The sequence below is a fragment of the Lontra canadensis genome, unplaced genomic scaffold (assembly GCF_010015895.1).
Source record: "Lontra canadensis isolate GAN:19392208 unplaced genomic scaffold, GSC_riverotter_1.0 scaffold82, whole genome shotgun sequence".
Taxonomy (NCBI): domain Eukaryota; kingdom Metazoa; phylum Chordata; class Mammalia; order Carnivora; family Mustelidae; genus Lontra; species Lontra canadensis.
In genome coordinates this window covers 1,623,084-1,650,024 of record NW_022631076.1, presented here as the reverse complement: position 1 = coordinate 1,650,024, position 26,941 = coordinate 1,623,084, and the positions used below count along the sequence as shown (strand labels likewise).

The window sequence follows — 26,941 nt, the reverse complement described above, 5'->3', positions numbered from 1 at the left end:
TGCCTCTCTGCCTACTTGTGATCTCTGTCAAATAAATAAATAAAATCTTAAAAAAAATTAAAAAAAAAAAAAGAACAGTCGTGGATTTTGTCCTACCACGTGCCCCCTCGAGTGCAACCCTTCTGCGTCTTTGGTGAAGAACAGTCCCAGGTAATCCTGCTCAGGACAACCCATGCCATGAACACAGATCCCAGTAACACCCTTGGCCTCACTACAAGGGCCCGTCTCGTCCCGCTCACAGTCAAGGATATTATTTCAGACAGCCCAGTCACTGTGGATTGACAGGTTTCCTTAGCAAATGAGGGTTTTCAGATATCCTAGCAAGACTCCTGAATTGCAGGTGCCTGGGTGGTTCAGTCTGGTCAAGCATCAGCCTTCGGCTCAGGTCATGATTCCCCAGGGTCCTGGAATCAAGCCCTACATTGTGCTCCCTGCTCCGGAGAAGCCTGCTTCTCCCCCTCCCACTCCCACTGCTTGTGCTCCCTCTTTCACTGTGTCTCTGTCAAATAAATAAATAAATAAAATCTTTAAAAAAAAAAAGAAGAAGAAGAAGACTCCTGAATTGGAGTTTTCTGTAACATCTGCATAATACAATCAAAGTGAAGCAGGCCCTTAGCAGATGTGCTGCAGGGAGAAGGGCTCTGAGCATATCCTGCCTTCCAGGGCCATCCCACTGACCCAGAGCATTCACTCCACCACGCGACAGTCACCTGGTCTACCTTGAAGTTAATCCCCCCAAACTGATGGAAACAGCCGACTATCCATGCCTTGCACCTTTCTCTGGAAACACAATCTAATAACAGGAAAACAAATTTGGAAAAAAATGCACCTGTTACTCAAACTTCAGAGCTGTTATCAGTGTGGGAAAATTATTAACTAAAATGGACGGCATGTTCCCTTTCTTGTATTCCAAAGTAAATTCCTCCTATTTAATAATTTTGATTATTAACTAACTTGCATTAGTTTTGATTTCACAGAGAGCACGGATCAAGTTGTTAAAACCCTAATGATGTGATAATATTTATTAATATAGTAAATCCCGAATATAGAAGATCTATCACTCCTCTAACACTTCAGTTTAAGAACTGGCTTTAAAAACATCAAAGACATGCTCTTTTGAAGAACAAAGTTTTACAGCTTGGAGGAAAGAGAAGGTAATCATTACAAATTCATTACGGATCCATCAGAGATTTTTTTAATCCATTTAAATCCAGGTATAGGAGATCAGATTTTGATCTTACATTATTTCCACATTTTTAGAACAACTTTTCACTCATAAATTCAAGGTTACAGTAGCATTAAAAATATCCACAGGAAAGGAATGGCATGAGATATAACAACATGATTAATGGCTGTTGCATTAGAGTGGTTATTTCTCTTTTCTCTACTTTTCAAAGTTCTAGTGGGAGGGTTATATAATTTTATAATAAAAATTGTAAGTTAAGAAAGAATTCAAGATTACAAAACATAGCTAACTTTGTAAAATAATGCTTCAAACAAGTAGGCAGAAAGAAGACATTCAACCAAAATGAAGATGTCCCACAGAAAGCTTCACTCGGTCCTGGGACAAGCTTTACAGCTGAAGCCCGTCGTGAGCATTTCCCGGCCTCACCAGCCCTGGGGACAAGAAGCAGGGGGAGCCCCCCTTTCCTGTTGGTGGCACCACAGAGCACAGATGACAAACGCTGGATTTCTATATGTCTATCAGCCTTGTGTACCTGGGGAATCTTAAAGCGCTTCCAGAATCTGTACTTGATTTGGTTTTAGGGTGAAGAAAGTGAGGTTCACACGTTAAGTCCCCAAATGACAAACGAATTGAGACATCACTGGCAGGAACAGCCATTATAGGCAACCACGCCACCTCAGAGGCACTCTGGGCCCCACAGGCTTAGGGAAAGGCCAGGAAACAGTTCCTTTTCAAATTATATTTCCTTTGCTCAACTACGTTCCCTTCAAAAACAAGGACCACCAACTATTTGCACGAGCCTGGAAACAGAGCTCATGCACGCTGACAGCCCACAGCTATCCTTGCAGGGGTTTGGGGCAATAAAACCAAAATCTTTATTTAAAATATGTGTGCATCTATTCAGATAAATTTTTAAAACTCATTTTTTAAATAGCCTAGTGGACATTCCAAACTGGTAACTCTACCCACAGAGGGGGACTATAAATGCTTACTGTACTGGCATTCAAAAATAGAAAACCCCAATAAGGATTTCAGAGTCTGTTCTTCAAGAAATCACACAATTTGTGCCCGAGGGCTGTACAGATACCAGTGTAACTTTCTTTCTTGACCTCTAAATACATCTCCTCCGCAACAGGGGCATCTGGGGGTTGGGCATTTGCCTAATCCCACGGGGTCCTCTGGCGGGGGGTCACAGCTGCTGGCTGGTGAAGAAGGATTTAGTCTCCCTGCAGACAGGATTTACACAGAGCGGACAACTCAGAGTCAACTGCTTGGAGCACAGCTCATTTGACTGGATGTGTGAGAGCACCAGATCGGCCAAGGCCTGGAAGACGGGCGACAAGAAGCAGAGATTCCTCAGAAGCAAAGCGTCTGCTGTGTCCCTGCGCACCTCCCCCTCCCATCTGCCCCAATAATCACTATGGCTGAGGGTTGCTTTTTTATGTGAATTATGACTGCTTTGAACTGGATTCTCTAACATCTTCATTTCTTAAGGACCCTCGGCTTAGAGTAAAGTTAAAATAGAAATTTTAGAAGACATCCTCTTACCCTACCTGCTAAACCCTGCCTCTGGAAGGCAGGTCTTAAATCCGTCATAGTTATAGACGGGAGAAGTAAGAAAATTGGGGCTATATAAAGGAAAAAGGAGCAAGAGTATAAGGAATTCGATTTTATTTTTGTAATTAATTGGAACTCAAAATGTTCTAATATGTGAGAAAACCAATATTCTGTAAGAGTTTCTCAGAGGATTTCTCTCCGATATGTTCTACTAAAATGGTTGTAACACTATAGATACCTTGGAGAACAATGGATTTCCATTAAGAGACTCTGCTCTTCTGATGTTTTCAACTCCACACTGAATCAAATGAGAAAAAGAAGGAAAAACACATACACGTTTTATTTTCCTTTTTTTTTTTTTTTTAAAAAAGAAACCACTACAAAAAAATAAATAAATAAATGGACTTAGATGCATACACAACTTAAAAGCCTGACTTCCAAAGTGTTCCCAGACGGCTCAGAAATGAAAACAGTCTCGGGCCCAGACACAGATGTAGATTTTCACCTCTGTTATCATAAAACTGCTCTCAATTCCTATTCCTTCCCCCACCCGACTACCTTCCCCATAGGTGCTCAGTTTCTAAACCGTTTTCTGAGGCTGTATTTGACAGAATTCTCAAGGAACTCAAATCTGCTTACTGTTCTTTTTTTATTCTACCTTTCTAATACACACTTTGACAGGCTCTACCTAAGCAGAATGTTGCTTTAATTAAAAAATCTTTATGCCTGTTTTGATTCTAAGTGCCAAAAGAGGTAGATTAATTTAAGGTATATTGAATCTAGATGGGTTCCAATGCACATTGGGGTTTTTAAATATATTCTTACATAGAAAAACCCAAAATAAAACCCGAGGACTGTTTTACTATCATCCTTGCTTCCCTCCAAAATACCCAGTTGATTATCCCCCAAATAATTAAGAAACATCTAATTATTGTTCACTCAGGTAGTCAAAATCTTCTCTTTCCCTTTCCGAAATGCTGCGATGGCTTTTCAGTTGTTTCATCTTTTAAATTAACTTTAACCAGCATGTGAAAAATGGTGATTCAGCAAACACATAGTTCTCAACCCAAAAAGAAACTGTATTCACAGTGCTTGGGTGACTCAGTTGGTTAAGCGACCAACTCTTGATTTTGGCTCAGGTCATGATCTCAGGGTCTTGAGACCAAGCCCCATATCAGGCTCCATGCTCAGCAGGGCGTTTGCTCAAAAGTCGCTCTCTCTCTCTCTCCTCCCTTTTCCCTCCTGCCCCCGCCGCCCCCCTGCACGCATGTGAGCATGCTTGCAAACTCCATCAAATAAAAAATATATCTTTTTAAAAAGATAAAAGGAAAAAAGGAGACTATATACTAAAACTCCATGTGGAAGTCAGTGACAACAAGACAACCAATGCTGGCAGTGTTCTTGAACACTCTGGTTGGGAGAGTCAAAGGACACAACTCTGTAGGGCAATCCAGTAAAACATCTATCAACATTTAAATTCCATTTCTAGGAATTCTTCCTAAGAGAATAAATAGAAAAAAAAGAAAATGATGTTTATTACAGAGCAGTTTAGGAAAGTAAAAAGTTGGAAATATCTTAAATATATATTGATCAAGGATTCATTTAAAATAATTATGTAGATCTAATTACATTTATTGATTTAGGTCCATATAATATATTTTTAAGGGGAAAAAAAGGTTACAAAACAGTATGAATAAAATACCATGCAAAAATGGTATTTTATTCATAAATATTCGGAGAAAAAGGGAACTTATTTTTATTTTAATATTAACATCTCTCAGGGTAAGATTTTTTTTTTTTAAAGGTGGGGGGTCGCCTGGGTGGCTAAGTTGGTTAAGCGGCTGCCTTCGGCTCAGGTCATGATTCCAGGATCCCGGGATGGAGCCCTGCATCAGGCTCCTTGCTCAGCAGGGAGCCTGCTTTTCCCTCTCCCTCTGCCTGCCACTCTGTTTACTCTGTTTACTGCCTGCTCTCTCTCTCTGTCAAATAAATAAATGAAATCTTTAAAAGAGAGAGGGAGAGAGAGAGACAGTGGATGGGGAGGGGGAGGGAGAGAATCCTAAGCAGGCTCCACACTCAGTGCAGAGCCCAATCTCAAACCCTGAGATCAGGACCTGAGCCAAAATCAAGAGTCAGACACCCAACAGATTGAGCCACCCAGGTGCCCTTCTCAGGGGTAAGATTCTGAATGCACTCTACTCTCTATGCAATACTTCTCTGAATTGTCTGAGCTCTTTATTATTTGTATTACCAAAAAGCAATCATTTCATCTTAAGAAAAACTCCAAACTATTTTTTAAAGAAACTCGTTTTAAACACAGTCTATTCTCCCAACAAAACAATGAAATAAACTGTAGCTAGATGGTTTTCTTTATTCTCTCTATGGTCTAATTTATTGGTCACTAATAATCCATTTGATTACTGAGGAATAACCTCGGTTTAGTGATATTAATGAATGTGAATTATCATTCAACACAAACAAAACTTACTTTCCAAACACACTGGAATGACCTATATTTGCATGTCTCTTTTTAGCAAGTTCACAGTTAGTCAAGGTCAGGGTGGGATATGGAAGGCACCATTATATGAAATCCGCAGACAACCCTGCAACCTCACTTTAGCCAATTACAACTTCACCATAAAATCTGTATCAGAACTATTGACAAGCAATTTACGCACCCTCTAACTTCTCAGCGTTTGATTGATGACCAGCACACATTGCATAATCACAAACCTGTGGGGCTGGGTGCTGGCTAAAGCTGTCCCCAACCCACTCTCACCCTGCCCTGCACCTGCCACCCAGTCCCGGAGAGGGTGAAGTATCCTTTGAGGCCGGGCCTCCATCAATCACGCATGGGAAGGACCAGGATCAGTTCTGGCAGAAGATGAGAGGGGGAAGCATTTCCTGGGTCCCAGAGTTACCACCATTCCCCACAGAAACAATGCTATAAACTGGACTCAGGTTTCAGGCCGGCCCTCGAAAGCTGTGAGGTAGGAGAACAGTAAGTTTTTCTCTGCTGTGGATGATAACTCACATCCATCTTAGATTACAAGACACTAAGGATGGTATTTGTTATTTCAACAATCAGATTGATCACAACACCGCCGCAAACAGCTAATTAAGTGAGTGTACGGAAGAGGTCAAGGGAATTAGAACACACACTGCTTCGCTGTTCATTCCACGGTCTTCTCCTAAATGACAAGGACTCTTCTATGCCTCAAAACCCACCAAGAACCCATGTAAAAGCCCCAAGTAAAAGGCGCCATCAGGCCAAGAAAAGGAATGATAACACAAGACAATTCTTTCCCTCCAAACTGGTGAGAAGAACAATTATTTTTTTCTAAAGAAAATGTAGTTTATCACTTCCAGGTAGTACAATGACTCACACTGGACAAAACGATGTTGCTGTCAGTAATGCCTGCGAACCAGGTTTCACACAGGAACAAAAGGGCTTCCCTACCGCTGGGCTGACACGGAATTACCCTGATGTGTGCAGACGAACTCAGGCTAAGTGTTACCCAGAATTAGGAGGCCACGGTACATGCAAAAGTTGTAGCAAACAATGTAATGAAATTTTTTTTTCCAGTGTAGTTAACACACTGTGTTCTAGTTTCAGATATACAATATAGTGATTCAACAGTTCTGCATGTTACTCAGTGCTCATCAAGACAGGCTGTGCTCTGAACCCCTCCTCCTACTTCCCTCATGCCCCACCCACCTCCCCTCTGCTAACCACTGAGCAATACTTTTAAATGATACAATTATATCGTTGCACAGTTTCCTTTCAAAACAAATCACAGTTCGTGAATGGGCTTAATAATCACACTCACCTGTTTAGCTAGAATTTGAGAGTACTCGATGTCCAGTTCATAGAGCGTTTCAATGTGATCGCTGGTAAATGCTATTGGAACCAAAAGAATGTTCTTCCTTCCCCTCTCACAAAGCCCTCTGATAGTCTCATCTGTTTGAGGGCCCAGCCAGGGCATCGGACCAACCTGTGAGAAAGGAGAATGGAAGGCACACAGGGACCCACTTCTCCCTGTGTCTGTGGCACACCACAGCCTACTGCCCTGGACACACACATACACACACCCCTCCTGGTAAGAGCGAGGGCCACACTTTACATCTATGTTAGTGGCTTTCAGTATTTCTGTATTAAGTTTGAATCCTTCTCGAAGTTGGCATAATATAAATAAGTCACAATTTCTGTCATTACAACAAAAAATAATACATTAAATCAATGAAATTCAACTAGTCACTTGATTTCTTGTCCATTTCTTGTCCTGCTTGCAGAGTTCCACTACTTATAGTGAGCCATCAAGTTAAAGAACATTCTGTGTATATGAAAGAGCCAAACTGAATCATTTTATAACTAAGTCCTAAAATAGACGTCCTTGGAATTGCTGACTGCCCTCAAGCATATGGAAACCACCTACCTTAGACTGCCACACCAGTCGGTAGGGGTTGGAGTAATCCAGCTTATCCATGACTCTCTGCACAGTGGCTCCCACCTCCTGAGGATAGGGGTCCCCTCTGTTGACCACCTGCAGCGGAGACACACGAGTGTTCAGTCGCCAACACAATGAAGGGTTCTAAGAGCCTCAGGTTGTGCTGTGAGGTGCTGTGATCCAGTGACCAGAGTCCCCCCTTTTGTCTTCTGCACTAATGATGATGCAATCTGAGCTCATTCACCAAACTCTCCTTGGATCTATGTCTTCAGAGCCCAAAGGAGAACAGTGTACTCACGCATCTCTAAGTACCTAGGAATATGCCAAATTCTACATCTGTGTTATTCATGGGAGGATGAGTCTCTCCATTCCCACATCTGAAGTAGGGAAGGCAGGATTGCAAGTGTTGTATGGATGGCGTATGGACCTACTGAATCCATGGGGCCAGTCAACACAGGAGCAAGTGCTGCTGAAGTAAGACAGAGGGGAGAAGCAGCACGGGGGTTCAGACTCCAGACTCCTCGAGAATACCACCTGCGCCTTCTAATCCCTTTAGTCTCCCCATGTGCCCCACAGCAACAGACAGCAAGTTGAGCGCTCTGTGCACTGTGAATGTCTGACTGGTCCTGACACAGCAGCGTGTTAATACTCTTTAAAATGTTCACCAGGAATTTTATTTTTACTGCTTTAACATTTAGCTGTGTACAGGCACCCTAACCCCTTGTATGGCTTGATTGCTTCCCATACCACTTATTACCTCCTAATATACCGAACTATTTTCTTCTGTACTATGTTTATTATCTGTCCCCCACCCCTGCTCTCTGGGGGGGGATGACTTCTACCTATTTTGTTCATTCCTATATCCTATGACAGTGGAAGGAACAGTGCTTAGAATACAGTGGATAGAATAGTGCTCAATAAATATTGTTGAAATGAAATACTGATAAACTATTTTATGATATTACTAAAAGTTAGTTTAAAAACCATTAGAAACCTAAATACAGAATGAAGGAGGGAAATAGAAAAGTCGCCATTAGAAGAGCACAGAAATAACTGCTCCAGGCAAGATCTACTGGAGCGTGCTAAAATTAGTGGGCAAAAGTCAAGGAACAAGGAGACATTTACGTAGTCTCAGAGCATGTCACCTAAGATATTTGAAATTACAAGGAGAAAAACAGAAATCTTACAACACAGAAATCCAGCAGACACTACCTTACACAAATGGCCGAGGATGACATCGCCAGTGGTAGGATGTCTGTCATCATGTACCCCCACACCATGCACTGAGGACAGAGCAACCTGGAATGTTCTTCCCAATACTATAGAGCCTCAGTCGAATCACGGGGAAAGAGCAGACAGATCCAAGTGCAGGAGCATGCTGTGAAATGACTGACGTTCCACTAAATCATTCTTCAAAAGTATAAAGGTCACGATCAGACAGGGAAAACATGAGGACTGTCACAGATTGGGGGATACTGAGATGTGCCAACGAAATGTGACATGGGATGCCGGACTGGATCCCAGAACAAAAAAGGACCATTGTGGAAGAAGTGGTGAAATCTGATCCACCTGGCCTTGGCTCATGGCACTGCACCGCTGTTACCTTCCTGGTTTGGGTCACCGACCTATGGTTATGGACATGTCAGCAGGAGGGGACGTACAGGGAGGGTATATATGCATGCTACACTATGCTCTGTACTGTTTTTGCAACTTTGCCTAAAGTCTAAAATTACTTCCAAATAATGAGTCTTTAAAAAGTCATGAAGGAGGAAAAAGTCATTAGAAGCAAGCCCGGGGGAAAAGAAAAGCCCCCCCGAACAGACTTCTCCCTTCACATTCCCTTGTCTTTCCCCACTCCTCAGTCCCACAGGGGCCCTGGGCGGCAAAGAAGGCTGGCAGCAGCACGCTCGGTCCCTGAGGAAGGAAAGGGAAGTGCGGCGGGAGGTGAGGGAAGGGCAGGCCGCACCTGGAATCGTTCACGTAGAAAAATGTGTTAACTCCGCTCCGGGTTCAAGAGCTCCCCCTTCGGACGTGGCCTCATCACACCTAGCTCGGTTACGAAAAGGAAGCGGCCAGAGCAGCGGGACGCACATTTGAAGAGGATTTGCATGACACCAGAAGAGAGACTATGAACTTGTGAAAATAAAATAGGCAGGCTTCCAGAAGAGAGAAATTTCTCTCCCGAGCCACCTATAGCTGAACCCGCCCCGGCTGGGTGGAGATGGCGGAGTGGAAAAGCGGTAAGGGCTCGACCCCAGGGACCAGCAGGTGGCAGTAAAGACTGATTAGAAGAGTGGCACCAGACACTCAGGTTAACTGCATTAACTCTGGAGTCAAGCCCTAAATGGCACCTCCGAAGACCTCATTCTCCACCTCTCTGGTTCAAAAGCACTGTTTTGGGGCCCGATGATAGCTCTGAGCTGATGAAACTGGCTGCTCATTCCATGCACATCTCTGTACCACCCAGCACACTAGCTCGATCATTCTCGTTTGCACATGCGCAACGAGGAGGGCGCGTGGAGGTGGTATTTTAGCGAATACCCAGCATAACGTGAAAAACTCAGGAGCAACCAGATCCTAATAAGATAACTCCGTATTCACTTGCCAAAATGTGGGCTCTAGTCCTAGCAGATTAAAAACTGTAATCACTTCCTGGAATTCAAATAGCCCCTACCCAGTCTTGACAAAAGAATGAGACCTAAGATAGTTCAGTGTGACTAGAGGCCCTCAGTGCTTGACACTGACCCTGACATCAGATGAGCTCCTTCAGTGGGGCAGGCAAAAGCAGCCTTCCTCTACCTGCCCCATGTACTGAAAATCCCTACTCATGAATACATCTTCCAGTTATCATTTCAAAGGGGGTTATTAGGACAATACCTATTCACAATATTATAATTTGAATTAATTATAATTGGGTTTCAAGAAAGGAGTCTAGTTAAAATGAGCACCTAGGTAAGTCTGAGATGTTAGAACTCATCCTTGTACTGGGCTCAGGATGTTTGAGAAGCTGGGTCCCGTTTGCACATTCAGAAATCCTCTACCAGTCATCCGACAAAACGCTCTTACTTACAGACATCGGCAGGGAGTGAGCTGAAAACAGAATGACCACCTCACTTCTCTTCTCAAGTGGAAAATGGTCCAGTTCTTTCACTATATGGTCTGCAAAGCACTGTGGGGACAGTAAGAAAGGAGGATGAGAAGGAGGTGGGAAGAACAAAATAGAAGGAAAAGAAAATATGTTTAGAATGAGAGCTATGACAAAAATCTCCTGGCAACCCTCAAAAACTGGAACTCTCTTTTTAAAAAATTGCAAACAGTACAGCCTCTTCTCGCTTTGGTTCATCATGAAAATGGCTCATAACAGTTTCAGGGGCCTAGGGAATTTGATGGGAAACTTCTGAAGCTCGCTAATGGCTCACTGAAAATGAGCGCTCTGGATCTGCTTCCCCTCGGGAGGAACAGGGCACACTTCCAGATGGAAAGAAGACACAGATGGGAAGGAGAAGTTGTTTTAAGACCTCTCATTTGCTCGGTTAGCAGGAAAACAGCTTACAGGCTCTTTCTAAATCATCCTCAGTTTGGCTTTCAGGCTTATGACATTAAAATACATTAGACACAAATAGGAGAGGAATAAGAAAATACTATTCTATTTTTACAACCTTCTCTTTCTGAGCCCAGTATTCTCCCTCAGCCAGTCTTCGTAACAACCTTCATAACAACAGATGAGAGGTTGTCCAACTCTCATTAAATTCACAGAGGGGGGAAGAGGCGGCCGGCCTGGGGTCCATTCAGTCACATCTGCGGGACCCGGGCTGCCAGGCAGGCCCCGCCTCTGCCTCCAAAGCTCTGTCCACCAGACCCGTTAATTCCCTCGTCTAGTTGGCACTTTCCGATCTACATCAATAGGTGCTGAAACGCCCGATGTGAAGAGGCTTTCTTTCATCTTCTACTTTAATCATTCTTCGTCACTTAACTCAGAAAGCAAATGCTACGAAGGACATTAATGGGTCAATTGACAGAATCGGAATATGAATGTAGATCAGATGAATTTAAGTATCGATGGTAAATTTACTGAGGTTGAATACTGGATCATGGTTATGGAGGAGAAGGTCCTTGCTACTTAGGTGTCAAGGGTGGTTTTACAGAGACAACTTACTCTCAAAAGGTTCAGAAGAAAACTGTATGCACACACTCGTACAGAGGGTACCAATGACGGAGCGGAATAAATGCTAGTAATCTGTGAATCTAGGCAAAGAGTCTAGTCCCTGCACTATTCTTAGTCTTGGGACTTTTCTGCATGTTTAAACTTACTTCCAGGGGCGCCTGGGTGGCTCAGTGGGTTAAAGCCTCTGCCTTCGGCTCAGGTCATGATCCCAGAGTCCTGGGATCGAGCCCCACATTGGGCTCTCTGCTCAGCAGGGAGCCCGCTTCCTCCTCTCTCTCTCTCTCTGCCTGCCTCTCTGCTTACTTGTGATCTCTGTCAAATAAATAAATAAAATCTTAAAAAAAAAAAAAAACTTACTTCCAAATAGAAAGGTTTTTGAAAAATCATAAAGGATGATTTACCAGAACCACGTACCTTTGCGCTTGTTGGTATTTTGATAAATCAGTGGTTGATACTATAAGAGGAGCAAATAATTCCCTAATCAGCACTGAGATATTACTAATCTCTCCAACCCCTCCAAATTTGGTGAAGAAATGCATGAAGGTACAAGTTGGTGCCCAGAGACTTTCCTTTTCAAAATTTATACTTTATCTACAGAGTAAATATGATTAGATTAGATATAGATTTAAAAAAAAAACAAAAAAAACAGTATTTTCTGGTGGTCTTGCTGTGCCTAGAAACAAAGGATGCTCAGGAAGGACTGTGTTTGGACGGACAGCAGCCCAGGGAAGGAGACCCACTGCGAAGCCTACATGGGAGTCTGAACCTGAAGCTATGTTTACTCCTTTTACCCCGGCAGCTCACCACACAGCGCTATTAGGGATGACAGTAGAGGAATGACAATTTCAAGTAATTACTACCTAAAACAAGTAGAAATGTAGAGTAAGGTGTTATTTTCAGTGTTCGTTTTTAACTGTATTTTTAGTTTCCGATTAGGGTTTGACTTGTTTTTTAAAAAAATCTCTGCTAGATATCAAATCTCCTGTCAGCTCCGTGACATGAAGCATAAAACCTATCTATAAACTTTTGCTTCTAAAAAATGTTAGCATTTTTCGTTTTCTCTTCTAACAAAAGAGTGAGCAGAAACACAATTTGTTCCGGCTTGCAACAGACGCTAAGCCATAGTCTACACCGAGGAGCCAGGGGCCAGGAGGAGGCTGCTTAGATCACCATCATCCATCTGCGGTGTCCTCCACGCGCAATCTCACTGCGGAATGGAGGAGGCAGGCGGCTCTTAGAGCTTTCAATCACACCATCTAGAAGGGCAGATAAATGCCCCGAAAATTCCCTTTCATTTTGTGAGCGGAGACTTCCTCAGTTAAGAAACCTTTCCGTCTTTCTGCTTCCCCCTTTTCAAAGGGCTGAATTTTAATGCAAACCTAATTGCTCGGTGGATCAGGGCAGGCAGATGCTGTGCAGACCCCTCCGCTCTCTGCTACCACATGTCAGTGCTGACCCGAAAGCCCTCGCTCCCAGTCGCAGGCTGCCCAGAGCAAACTGGGAGGGGCAGGCTGGGCTTTCCGCCCAGCGGTACAGCAAAGGGGTGGGGGGCCCTCAAAGCAGAACTACACCCATCCCTGAGGGAAGGCACCTCCTTATCACTTTTACTTAAAACTGTTTTCCACCTAAGTGTTAACCCTTGACATCACCTCTGTGCCTAAGGATCAGGGCCTGCTGCAGGGGAGAGCGGGCCCGTATTTACCGACGTCTGGCCCCACCTAGTGGTGTGAGCTTTTAAGGGCCTCCGGACTGTTTTGCCAGAGAAATGTCCACAGAGTGAAACACAAAGTGGATGAAACCTAAATCACTTCGTATGTCTCCTACCTAGACTAACTCAAAGGCAGAAATCTCCTCTGACAGAAGAAGACTATATTTGTACATTTTAGGGCAATTACCGATACTACTCTCAAGTACAAATGGCAAAAAAAATAAATAGTAACACCAATTCAAAGCTACTGGCTTTCAAATTGTAGTTTTAATTGATTCTCCAAAAACCAAGCATCTGTTCATGAAAATATTACAACTCTATGGGAGAAATCTGAAATTTCTTCTAATATGACTTTCTCAACTGAAATGTTAAATCTATTTTCTTTTTTTTTTTAAGATTTTATTTATTTATTTGACAGAGATCACAAGTAGGCAGAGAGAGAGAGCGGGAAGCAGGCTCCCTGCCAAGCAGAGAGCCCAATTCGGGGCTCGATCCCAGGAACCTGGGATCATGACCTGAGCCGAAGGCAGAGGCTTTAACCCACTGAGCCACCCAGGCGCCCCAGAAATGTTAAATCTATTCTCATGTCAGAACATTTAGATTTAGTACCTTGAATTTTAAAACCTTTTGTCATTTTAAAGGATTTAGAAAATATAGGATCTGTCAGTCATTCAATATATAAATGTAAATTAATGGAAACACTTTGTATAATCTTTCATGTCCTGGTTATTGGGAAACACGAAACTGAAAACATAATTCTGCTCTAGCTTGTAACTAACACTGTTAATCCGAAGAAAGGAGACTCTAACCTTTAATCTTCAAATTTATTTTCTCTTGTCATAACAAGTCGAGTCTCTAATACTTTTTTTTCCCCCCAGCACACAATTTAAGCAAGAGAACAATACGGCTTGTAAGGACATCACACAGTAGGCAGGGACAAGAACCTGACCCACCCCAGAAGCTGAGCAGAGCGGGCTGCGGCCAGTGCCACCTTACCTGAATGAGGAGCGGGTGCGTGGGCCACCTGTCAATGGTGCTCCACTTCATCCCAGGCTTCTTGCCCACCTGGTTATAGTATCTACAAATGGCATTTAAGCTGCTGCCTGAAACATACAGGGGACCACTTAATAGATGCGTGTTGATGATAGTGAAAATGAAAAACAGACTAGTAGAGGCAGGAAGTTCAACATAGGTAACTGCTTCTGTACTGAATTGGTCTAATTACAATCATTTCAACGCTCTAAAATGCAGATAGATTTAACTACCCTGCAAATGAAGATCACTAAAAAGCAATCAGTTGCGATGGCCTTTCAAAGACGAGTACGGCCGTTTCTAGTAAGAAACAGGATGGTAGAGGATTTATGAAATATAACCACCGCTATTTTGAGGAACGAAGTCTAACAACTGAAAGCATGTTAATCCCCTCCCCCCATTATGAAGGTAATCAGCCCCAGCAGAAAAAGTAAGGGGTGGGGAAGAAAGAAAAAAAGAAAATGGCCATGACCCAGCATGCTAATACAGCCATCGTTTTATTCTAGCAGAGTTCTTTCCTGTTATTTTCCTGTATAGCTGTTTCACAAAATTGTAATTTTAGCATGTATGCAATTTTGTATCCTGAGTGCTTGGCATATTTTTATTTAATATTATGAGATGCATATTTTCTACTTTACAGTATTGATAGCCATCTTTTTAAATGACTTGTTGATAAGAAGACTAGCTTATTTAGGTTTGTACGAACATTCTCTATTTTTATCTGCTTCTACAAGATTATCATCATTCCCCAGGGTTAAGTTAAATGGGTAGCAAATCCTTACCAGTAATCTAACAAAACTTGTATTTTTAACCAAGAGGTCAAAATCACAAAAATTCAAAGGCTGAAGGAAGGCATGTGGTGCCAACTCAATGGAACAAATTGGGCAAAGCCTAATCCTACGCAACCAATCCTAACACGGAGGCTCTTTCTCAATGTTAACATAGGGTAAATGTTCCACAACATTTCCCTGCTTCCCAACATCAATGCACCGGTTTCTGCAACGATGAAGGCTGTTAATGTGGTATGTCTCCAGATTAAAATAAGAGCCCGGATACAGCCCATAGTTAAATCAAACGTACACTTAGCCTAAAACTGAAATTCTCAAAAAGATAAATGAGTTTCGTTCCGGAATCCAATGAGTCAGATAAATCCAAATTGAGTCCACTGCATGTTCGAAAACAATGTCTCCAGAAATCCCAGAGTCCCCAGCCTAGTCACACTGCAAGCCACACCGTACAGGCGAATATCATCCTCGGGACTTCTGAAGCCACAGAAGGACTTCTGGAAGCCACATCAGTTCTTCTGGGTCACTCAGAAACATTTGATAAACTACCCGAAGTAGTAATGAAAGGGAAAATAGAACCAAAACAACTGCATGTGATTGAGATACAGGCTATCCTGGCTCTGCCCCAACAACGTGTGTCTAAATGATACAACAGGTAAACAACACTTTCCTGGCCTCCAAGGATGGATGCACTTCCCAAAGGCTTTCGGATCTCTGAGTGAAGATGTACCTGCCTTTTCATGTGAGATGGACCAGGGAAAGGGCGCAAAGACTCTGATAACTGAGACCCACTGGGAGACTCAGCTGTGAAATGAAACCCAGTCAATCCTCTGATACACAAATTACCATCTTCTTAACTTGTCTAATTTTGAGAGCAGACATCTACAGTTGAAGTATACATTTCTTTTAAAGATTTCACTCATTCATTTATGTATTTATTTGAGGGCATGTAAGAGAGAGAGTGCGCACAAGCAGGGGGAAGAGAAGAGGGACGGGGAGAAGCAGCTCCACACTAAGCGTGGAGCCTGACTCAGGGCTCGAGATCAGGACCTGAGCTGAAATCAAGAGCTGTATGCTCAACCAACTGACCGAGCCGCCCAGGCACACCTACGTTTGAGGTCTATTGTGTAAAGCAAGGCAAAGCTATGCTTAGAAATTTATAAAATCTGACTCCTTCTCCAATAACATATTAGCAGACATTTTGAGTTGCAGAGGTATATTTCCAAAAGAAGTTGCAACTCAAACTCTTGAGGGTATCTGAGAACTCAGGCATCTTCATCTCTGAGCGAACATTTAAGGCATACAATAGGCTTTGAACATCTCCTCGGACAGCCTTTTGCTTCCCTTCATAATTATAGAAACAGTACGCACTAACATCCAAAAACAATTTGGGAGTCCAAATGTGCTGAGCCCAATCCTTGAAACAGAATGCAAACAAATGTATTTGTGGGCAACAGTAGAAGCTTTACCTACTACCAATTCTACAGATAAGGACAAACATGACTATTCTCCTGCTCCATCTAAATATACAGGAAACAGCACACAGTAATATTTTCCAAAATCTAGAACACTGAGAGAAGTTTACAAAGGGAACCTCAAGCTGGGCTTTGGTTTAACCAGTAAACCAACCCATAAGTAAAACACAATGAAAAAACATACCAATATTTCTCATGCCACCTGGGTACCTCTGATTTCAAAATGGAAACAGCTATCACCTTTGCTACGTTACTGAGAATATTAGGGTTGCCATAAAAATAGGGTTTATTACGCAAATATAAAAAGTGGCTTAACGTTCATCTCTGATCCATTACACAACTGCATTAAAGCACTGAGGAGCGGTGACCGCCTTCCAAACCCACCGTTTGTGACTCTCAGGCGACTGGCCCATAACTCAAGGACAGACGAACCCTGAGATTTCAAATGGACTGAGCTGTACTCTTGTGTTTCAAGCGGGCAGGCTAGACTTGCCATTCAAATAGAAAATGATTTATCCTTTCCTGCTGCATTCCCTGGTGATGGCTGCCAGGGCCCGGCATCCCTCGCACCCACGGTCAAGGGGAAGGCTCACCTGTTGTGGAGCAACTGTACTGTGGATACTGTGTGAAGGCGATAGCCCTTTCGATCCCGTCTCTCTCCATCTCCTCAATTGCTTCTTCTGTTAGAGGATGGACATACCGGAATCCAATATAGTATTTGTGAGGGGCTATTAGGAGGCATGTGTGGAAAGGAGAAAGTATTAATCTTTATATAGATTCCTCAGAGTGCCAAACGTCATGCAAAGCCCAGAACAAAGAACAGTTAACCTCATTTCCTGGGAGGCTGATACTGGGGGTAAGTTTAGAATATTCCTCAGATCTTACCCAGTCTTTGCTAGTGCTGGAACTTTTAGGCACTATTTTCCGGGATCAACCTCCACGCCCCACCCCCACACCTTTGCTGAGCACAGTGTTTTTTAAAACTCAAACTTCTGGGAGCACCTGGGTGGCTCGGTGAGTTAAAGCCTCTACCTTCGGCTCAGGTCATGATCCCGGGGTCCTGGGATCGAGCCCTGCATCGGGCTCTCTGCTCAGCAGGGAGCCTGCTTCCTCCTCTCTCTCTGCATGTTTCTCTGCCTATCTCTGTCTGTGAAATAAATAAATAAAATCTTTAAAAAAAAAAAAAACAAACAAACTCATACTTCTGTTCTTTAGTCTCTGCTCCTGACTGAGCGAAGAGACACTCAAAGGCAGGAAGGAAAGAACTAGCACTTATTCTTGAAATATAACCTCCTCTGATGTGCCAGATACCATGGTGGACACTTTGCTTCTGTTTTTTCTTTCATTCAAGCCCCATTATTCAGATAAAGAAACTAAAATTCTCCAAGGTTAATGAACCTGCCCAAAGTCACACCAGCAGATGGTGGAGCTGAACGTGAATGTGGGTCTTGCCCCTCCCAAGCCTGTGCCCCTTCCTGTCCCCACCCCAGCCTGCTTCCACCCAGCCTGTTCCCTCCTGCTCCCTTAGGCTCCAGGTCACCTATGTGAGCTCTGGGATACTCAACAGCTGTTCACGGATAACAAACGATTGAAATGATTCTCATTTAATAGAGGAAAGAAACCCAAGAGCAAAGCTTAAATTCGAGACACCCATCCGGATTTGAAGTAACAGCCCAAGTCGGGGTATACCCTTGCCTCCCTTCCCTCGACATTCCTTACACACCCCTTCTCCTAGCCATCCTTTGTCCTTCTCCATCTTTTTGTCCTGGATCTTAAAAACACCCGCCAGCACACAATTTCTTAGGCATTTAGAAAATCATGAAACTGAAAGTTTCCTGCCATTTCATAGGACAAAGCTATCTCCCACTCAGGGATGACACTGGGAATACGCAACATAAATGTTAAGCCGTAACAGAATCAAGATGATGCTACTGTCCTAGCGTGAGCAGGGGCTACACTAAGTATGGGTCATGAAATAGCCACAAGAAACATTTCGGCTGCAGTGAAAGAAAAGGTACACGTTCGTGTATCTGTATAAACAGTTCCTCAGCAACGGGACACAGGCAATGGGCAATCAGGGATACATGTTCCCAAGGACAGGCATGGACGACAGAAAGGAGAGAGAAATGTGTATGTGCATGGGAAGAACGGGCTGCTCTGATAGTCTCTGGCTAGCGACCGCAAAAAGAGGAAGGAAGGGGTATAAGGGGAATCCTATTCAGCAGTCTGTCCCTTCTAGGCTACCAATTTTATGTTCTCTTTTGTAAAATGATGAACTGCAGCTAAAATACACCAGAACGCCTGATGCTGTAAGCAAAGTCCAAATGACTAACTGACTCGCTGAAGATTACAGTGTGATTCATCTGAAAACTGCCATCTACCACCTACCAAGCCCCCCTGTCTGAGGAGCTCTAGGGGACCTAAGTTGAGGTTGAAGTGGAATTTGCCTTCTAATCTATTCTGAGACAATCCTATGACTAGATTGCTAGGATAAGAGCCTCCAATACTACCAGCCGACCAGCTTCCGGCATTTTCCTTCCACCTGGGAAAAGTTGCAGACTAAATGCCTAGGGCCTAGGAGTTACTCCAATATTGTAGGCAAGAGAGGTAGAGTGAGTGCCCCTGCAGATAAAGGCAGGGTGGAGACCTCACTTGGAAGGGAGTGAGGGTAAAATATTCTGTAAGGAACAGATAAGACTTGCTAGACTATTCCATTAAAGATAGCCTGCACAGAGTACTACTGGAGAAGAGCAATGTGCTCCCTCTCTCTCCGACCCTACCTAGCCTGAGGAAACACATGTTTCCCCGAAGGCCACTCGCCGCGCTCTCCTAGTCTACCCTTGGAGCCACCAACCACCCAGAAGTCTTTGGTGACATGTGACCAGGAAAAGAAAAAAAAAACAAAACTGATTGAATTTTTGAGCCATGAAACTTCATTCCTTTCCAGCCCACAGATCAAATGTCTGATTTGTACATGACTCTGAGAGAAAGTTGTGAAATAGCGTAATGCTTTTTGAGTTGTATCATGTCAGGAGCCCTAGGCCAACAATGAATCATAATAAAGGCTCACACGTACTGAATTTTTAACATGTACCATGCACCAGGCTGATGCCTTTCATGATTGTCTTGTGTAATCTTCACAATGATTCTAGTAGTTGGGTTCTGTGATCACCCCCATTTTCGAGATGAGGCTTAGTGGGGTAAGTCATCTGGCTGAACTCCTACAAGCAGGCCCAGGGAAGCCAGCTCCATCTGAAGAAAGCCCATGCTCCTCCCCACCGTTGATCCTGTAAAGAACCACTCAATTATTCTGCAGCGCAGCACATACTTACAGCTGCCTGAGAAGCAGTCACAGTCTACAAAACCAAACTATCATTTTTCAAATGTGTTTGAGATTTAGACTTTCATGAAGTGATGACACTTCTCATCTATTTCCTTCTGTATTCCCTCAATTCCTGTAATGCGGTGTAATCACATGAAACCAATTCCAAGTTATATCCCCTTGTTAAACTGACCGTAGGACTTAACAGTCAATTCTACACAAAGCCAGAGCAAGCTGAGATCTCTTCACCAGCTACTAAGCAATAAGTACTTCCCTAAAAAAATAAGAGTTTGAAACATTTCTATCTGTTCGTAGTCATCGCACTGTTTTGCCTAAAGAGAACTTTCTCTCAATAGAAATAAACAAATAGACATAGTTTAAAAGCACACGTTATGGTTTTGTGTGAAAGTATGAGAAGGGAAGAGGAAGGAGAAAGAGAGGAAAGGAGGGAAGGACAGAGAAAACGGGAAGGAAAATCCACACGAAGCGGGTGAGGGGCCTGGGTCTTCAGCACTGGCTCAGAGCCATTCATTCTGCCAAGCCTTAGACAGCAGGACAAGGAACCTCTTTCTAGGTAATCTGGGCAGGCCCCTGGCAGAGCCACAAAGCCCCACCTGATAATCTTGGTCTTCAGCACAAACCTCCCCCAAAGCGGTTCCCAAACCTCGAGACTATTCCATTTCTCCTCCGTCTGCATTCTGTGTGATCACTGGTCCACCTGTTTTGTGTAGCATTTCTCCAGTTAATCTTAAAAGATTTTCTCTCTGCCCCTTAAGCAGACTAGGCTGCAACTGCAGGGTCTCCCTGGACTGGAAGCTTCTCCTAAGTAGAAACCATGTTTTTTGACTTTGAAAGGCAGTATCGAACAGTGCAGGGCACTCGGGCACCATGGATGAATGAACGGATGGCCAGTCTTGGGCCTCATCAAGCTTCGCTACCATCGCCCCAGAGCAGTCTGCCGAAACTGCCAGGTGGCCATCTATGGTGCAGGAGAGAGCAATAATTCAACCTGCCTGCTCCGAGGGTCCCAAGTATGGGCCACAGAGAACAGTGGTAGGTCAAAGGGTCATCAGCACCAAAGCCCTCCCAGGACCAGGCCCTGGACAAGGTTCCCAGATCCAGAGAAACTAGAAGCAGCCTGAGACAACTCCCTGCCTTGGTGACAATGACCAGGTCACTGAGCTCCATGAAGGTAAGGGTGTGACGTACTCACTACTTTATCCCTTACCACTATACCGTACCTGAGTGTGGTCAGAGTGTGGTCAGTGCTTACAAACACCTGGCGGCCGGCTGGATTTAAGAATGGATGGAAGTGGGAATTACCGCGTGAAAAGAGCAGGTAATTCCCAGTGAATGGAGCGAGAAAGGAGGAAAGATGACTTCTTGTCACATTAGTAACGATTGAGGGACTGGAGAGGCAAGCCACTGAGTGGACACCCTAAACTTATCCCCAAAATTACAAGGAAGAATAATAGACTTTACTTTTTCAGATAAGTCTCTGTAAGATGGAATGCTTAATAACCGATCATTTAAAAATCACAGTTCTGACTATGAAGATAGAATACTGCACTACTACATCAATAGAAAGAAATGGCATCTTGCCCCCTCTTTTTTCCACTGAAGACATCACAGCAACTGAAGGTCTGATTCACACTAAACCTTTTATGGTGATAAACTGTTTAGGACCAGGGGGCTTGTTCTCTATCAGGTAGGTGTGAGTAGGGCACAGCCAAGCTCTCCTCCCCTAATATTTTCAAGACACATTGTGGTGCAAGTGGCTGAACCGTGTAGGAAATGCCCTTGAGCCACCAGCGAAGGCAGGAAGCACACCCGATGCTCAGAAGCATGACTGAACAATTTTCCAAGTGAGCTGAGCTGAGCTAGAGCCTTTGTCCCTGTGTGTGACGGGAAATGGTGGCTTCTGAGAGCCGCTTGAGGGGACACTCAGTGCTGTTCTCTCAGAGCAAAGGGAAATGCTTTTGGTCCCACCTGGGGGGGGGGGGGCGGTCCTCGAGGCTCCTCACTGTATCATACTCCTGTCCTGATTCTGAAGCCCCAAAATGCACCTGTAATGCATGTATTTCATGCACCTTACGTGCACATCTCTTGGTTTAACATTTCTCATATTGGCCCACCTCTGCAACAGATGCTGTCTTAGTATTAGCAGGCAGAGTTTCTTGTCTCGGTATACATAAAAATGATGGTGTGTCCAGCAACGTGCAATGGGTCTTGAATGCAGCTAACTGCAGCACTTACAATTCTTTTCGTGCAGTGAAGGCTTCATTCTGCACATTCTTCTTCTGCATTAGAGGTTCTCAGAGGACAGTTACTAGCTGCATGCAGTCCTCCAGCGCCTCATGCTAGCCAGTATCGCTGAACACCGAGAGCAGCTGCTGAAAGTTGCTTACGGTCTCACGGTTGCCCTGACAGCTAGCGAATACTGCTCTGTTCATCTAATGAGCTTTCTGCACAGAAAGGAAAGGCACTAACAGCAGCCCTGTTCCATTTCCCAAAGATTTCTTTCCGGGGCAATGAGATCTGCATCTTTTCTTCATGGTATGTGGCCTCTTTCTTATGACCTAGCTCAACTTAACCCACGCCTCAAACCTCCTTTTGAAACTAATTGTTCCAAATATTTTGCTCTTTCCTCTGCAACATAAGGAAGTAACAGGCTACATGGCCCACGACAAAGGATAATGCCTGGAGGACAGAGTTAAGGGACCATGCATCACACAGGAACCCCCCCAGAACTGCACCCACCACCCAGTCGTGTTCGGGATGTCAGATCTGATTTGCAAAAACAAGCCTAGTGAGATGGTGATTAAGTACCTGTGTGTGGGGACAACTCATCCAGCAGCTTCACCATGCCTTCTCCCTGCGTGGAGGTCCACATCTTGATGGGAGACCCGCCTCCAATCCTGCGATACTGCTCCTGAATTTTGGGGGTTCGGCGTTTGGCGATGATTGGCGCCAACTTGCTAAATCATTTAACAGGTAGGTAAGTGGGTCTTATTCCACCTGAGCAACCTCAGAAACTACTCAACAGAAAAGATAAGCAAAATTATAAGAAGAGCCTAAGCATATCAAGCCTTTAGAAACAGAAGACTTGAGTGACAACAGCCAGCTCTTTTGGCCTTGAGTAGACCGCAAACTAAACGCTCTCAGAGAGGTGGCCACCTCTGCCCCACGTGACATTCTAGCAACACAGCCTGAAGAAGCAGGACACCGAACATTCAGGCACAGCCCCTAGATGCGTGCGAGCCTCTGTCTTAGCAATGTCTGATCCTACACCTAGTAGGAAGTGGGATATAGAAGACATTGGGAAGCATATATTCCTCTTACTTTAAGAAAATGCATATTAATCATAGATACATTTGCACCTATGAGCAAAGATGTACGCAAACCATACGAATGTTCATTTTAACACGTAAACAACGTAAATGTCCACCATGAGCCACACGTTAAATAAATTAAGGTATGACTCAACAATGCAATTCTATACAGTCGTGGAAAAAAAAACAAGAAACCAGATCTATGTAATCTGTTCTGGAACAATCTCCAAGATACATTAAGTTTAAAGAAAAAAATAACAGCAAATTGTTAAATAATGTACATAAGTACATTCACACTTGTGTCAGAACAGGGAGGATATACATGTACATGCATACCTATATATCTATATCTATAAATAAAGATATGTATATGCTTGCATATGCACAAACTAGTTCTAAATGTAACCAGAAAGATATCTGTACAATTACAGATTTCTCTATTTCTGCTTACACCTGTAACCTCCCAGTGGGTAACTGGAAGGCCGGAATCCCAAGGAAAGGGATACTTGCTTTTTACTGTGAACTTTTTTCTGCTATTTGCATTTTTTATCATATGCATATATACATTTTTCTTTATAAAAAACTATTTTAAAAGAGAAGGGAATAAATAAACGGGGCAGTGGGGCGGGGAGATGAAAGGGGAGAGCCACAGTCCACAGTCACAGTATGAATGAATACTAATCACTGCTTCCCTATTAATCAGCCATCGAGTGCCAAGCACAAATATCTCTGTAACAATCTTTAATGGGACCTCAGCTGTGTCAAGACAACTGCAATTTCCAGAGCTCTGAGAAAGAAAGGGCTCAAGGGGAATTCTACCCGCCCCCCACTTGCTTTCTCTCTCCACTGCAATTCTTGCAGTATCATATTCCTCTTATACCTAATGGAAAATAATAATGCTGCTCTAGCCACTATCAGATATGTATTAAAGCCACTTATTTTTTTTAAACTAAAGAACTGAGGTACACGTAAGGCAAGAGGTGCTGCATAAGTGAGGAAGAAGCACAGGTGCTTAGACATATCTTACTTTTGAATAGGAAGCGTCATGAGGTCTCGGTCCAAGAAGAGCCTCAGAAGGAAGTCGTGAACATCCCCCAGCGTTTCAGGGCCTCCCATGTTTAGCATCAATATTCCAGTTTTCGGCTTCCTGCAGAAAACAAAATGCAATGGTTGATTTGTATCCTCTAAGGTACAGTCTTGGTTCAGGAGCAAATTCACATCCAATCTGTTCAAAGCAAAGGTACAGAGCTACAGAGCTATGCACTGGCATCCCATGGCTACCTATCTGGGAACGCACGAGGCTTCCGGTTCCACACAGATCCAGCTCTGACTTTGACCTTGGTCTCCTAGCTCCCTCCATGATGCTGGACTCTCTGGGCTTAAAACGTTTCTCCACTAAATGGTCAGCCCTGAACAAAGATCCCATGCTTTAGGGACCAAGAGCCAGGTATAAATCTACAATTGTCCCGTGGTTGGAGCAACTGTTCATGCGAATGCCTCACGAATACACAAATGACTTGGTCTCTCTGAACATCGGTTTCCTCATCTATAAGATACAGAGTCCACCAACTATCTCAAATGCTGTCTGGAGAACTAAATAGATAGTGTACTTAGTTAATTTGCATGATCTGGAACACAGAAGTTCTATTATACACAGAGAAGCCATGGGTTTCCTAGAAGTTTAAACCTCCACAGTATAAAAGCAGCCTATATCTAATTCTTTATCTGCTCCCTCTCCTTAGTTATTAAATTATTACTGACAAGTTATTTCTTGCTACTCTGCTACCTTCTCCAGAGGCTGCCTTTACTCCTTCTTCGTGTCTCCTGCTACAATAAAGTACACACACTTCTCACGTTGCACTCACCTCTCCACCCTTGATCTACAGCCACTGCTTAGCTGATTCCTACAAGAAACTGCTGTATCTTATTCAAATAGTTCCCAGTCTAAAGAATCAAGCACTGAATAAGCCAGAAGAAGCAAAAAAAGAAAATCAAACAGTTTGGGGGAAGTTAAATAAACAAAAGGATTATGCAAACTCCAAACCTCTAAATTCCAGAGCCGCTCTGGAGCCTGCACAGACTAAACGGAGCCAGGCCAAGATGAGTTCCCCATCCCTAAACCCCTTCAGGGTGCAGGATGGAGCCAGAGTGGGACCAAGGGCCTCCTGCATGCTTCCAGTAGCCACCAGCAGCCCAAGCCTGGAGACTTGGAACTCTGAGGTCACAGCCAGAGATGAGAGGCCAGAGACTGCAGGCCTGTGTGGTCCCATGAGTGGTAGCCCTGTGACAGCAGTGAAAGAGCCTGTTGTGGGGACACTGAAGGACAAGGAGTGTTTCTTCCATTCATGTGCTTTTTTCTTTTTTTTTTTTGCATCTGTAAAAATTTATATATGATTTACATGCCATAAAATCTGACACTTTAAACTACAATCCAGTGGTTTCTAATATATGCACCAAGTTATGTGACCATTACAACTATCCAATTCCTAAACATTTTCATTACCCTGAAAGAATGTCTGCACCCCGCAACCTAGAGACATTCCCCATTCTTCCTCCTGCTCCTTCTTGGCAACCCCTGATCTGCCTTCTGGGTCTATGGATCTGCTTATTCATAGAAATAGAATCACATAGGGGCGCCTGGGTGGCTCAGTGGGTTAAGCCTCTGCTTTCAGCTCGGGTCATGATCTCAGGGTCCTGGGATCGAGCCCCGCATCAGGCTCTCCGCTCAGCGGGGAGCCTGCTTCCTTCTCTCTCTCTGCCTGCCTCTCTGCCCACTTGTGATCTCTGTCAAATAAATAAATAAAACCTTTTAAAAATATATTAAAAAAAAGAAATAGAATCACATAATATGTGGCCCTTTGTGTCTGGTTTCTTTCCCTTAGCATACAATTTTCAAGGTTCATCCATGTCACAGCATGATTATCAGTACTTCTTTCTTTTTTCTGGCTGAAGTCATCTCCATTCACTCTTGATAAAGCAGCTGAGAAACGACCAGACTGCAGTTTATGTCAAACACCATTGTTACAAATGCGGAGGGGTCCCACTTTCTAACCCTCCTCCGTCAAGACTACCTCAAACTACCGCAGTGGCTGAGCTGGCCCTGCCGAGATGGCTCATTTGGAGAACCAGTCCTAATGTGTTCTAAAAAGTCAACAAGATCATGAGCACATCTTTATTGCAATTTTAAAGAAACACTAATGTGGTGATGATGTGAGCCAGGACAGTGTGTCAAATGTATACAGGTGGAAACTGTTTGCTTAAGCAAACACAAATGAAGCAGAAATCTGAATTTCTCAACCTAAGTTTCCAAAATAAGAACCAATTCCTGGGGTAAGGGCAGTGTTGCATTCCAGGGACGTCAGGGATCTTCCCATTTAGGATGAACTAGGTCCACTTGTCACATCACTGTCTTGGGCCAATGAAGTAGGTCCATTTGTCACATCACTGTCTTGGGCCAACCCTTCTCTTCCTCGGCACTCCTGGCATTCTGGGCTGGACGGTCCCCGGCCGTGGAGGGCTGTGCTGCATGTCGCAGGGTTTCGGTAGCATCCTGGCCTCTACTTGCTGGGTGGCAACCGCACAAACCCTACCCGAGTTGTGACCACCGAAAATGTCTCCATACATCGCAAATACGCCTGGGGAGTGGGAGAGGAGAGCTCCCCCCTCCCTCTGCTGAGAACCACTGGGTTAGAGGAAGGGGGTTTCCTCTCTTTTTTACTAAACCAAGCAACTACTTTGGAAGGTGGTCATTGTCCTACAACTTTTCCACCTCCTCTGTCCAAAAGTCCTATCAATGAATTAACAAGCTGGTATTTAGTTTTCCTTTCTTGATACCTGAAAATTCCAAATTCATTACACTGTGAAACTGTAATACTCCTTTAATCTTTCTTTTTAGACCACCAGTGTTCTGGGATCCTGTGTCTCACCCTCA

The 26,941-nt window shown here is 43.8% G+C and overlaps 1 protein-coding gene across 5 annotated transcripts in view; it reads right to left on the bottom strand.

Annotated features, from left to right (window-relative positions):
* Positions 1-992: 992 nt before the first annotated feature.
* The window catches only part of FECH (ferrochelatase), a 32,481-nt gene continuing 6,532 nt past the window's right edge, over positions 993-26,941 (bottom strand). For 3 of the 5 annotated variants that reach the window (XM_032882420.1, XM_032882423.1, XM_032882422.1), the window contains 9 exons: positions 24,038-24,157; positions 22,508-22,656; positions 16,950-17,084; positions 14,061-14,167; positions 10,262-10,360; positions 7,180-7,287; positions 6,574-6,738; positions 2,982-3,041; positions 993-2,510 (listed from right to left, as the gene is read on the bottom strand). In XM_032882420.1, coding sequence (XP_032738311.1) covers positions 2,376-2,510; positions 2,982-3,041; positions 6,574-6,738; positions 7,180-7,287; positions 10,262-10,360; positions 14,061-14,167; positions 16,950-17,084; positions 22,508-22,656; positions 24,038-24,157 — 1,078 coding nt within the window. In that variant the 3' untranslated portion in view covers positions 993-2,375. Of the gene's footprint in view, positions 2,511-2,734; positions 2,815-2,981; positions 3,042-6,573; positions 6,739-7,179; positions 7,288-10,261; positions 10,361-14,060; positions 14,168-16,949; positions 17,085-22,507; positions 22,657-24,037; positions 24,158-26,941 lie in introns of all 5 variants that reach the window. The other 2 variants (XR_004385575.1, XM_032882421.1) reach the window with 2 other exon arrangements.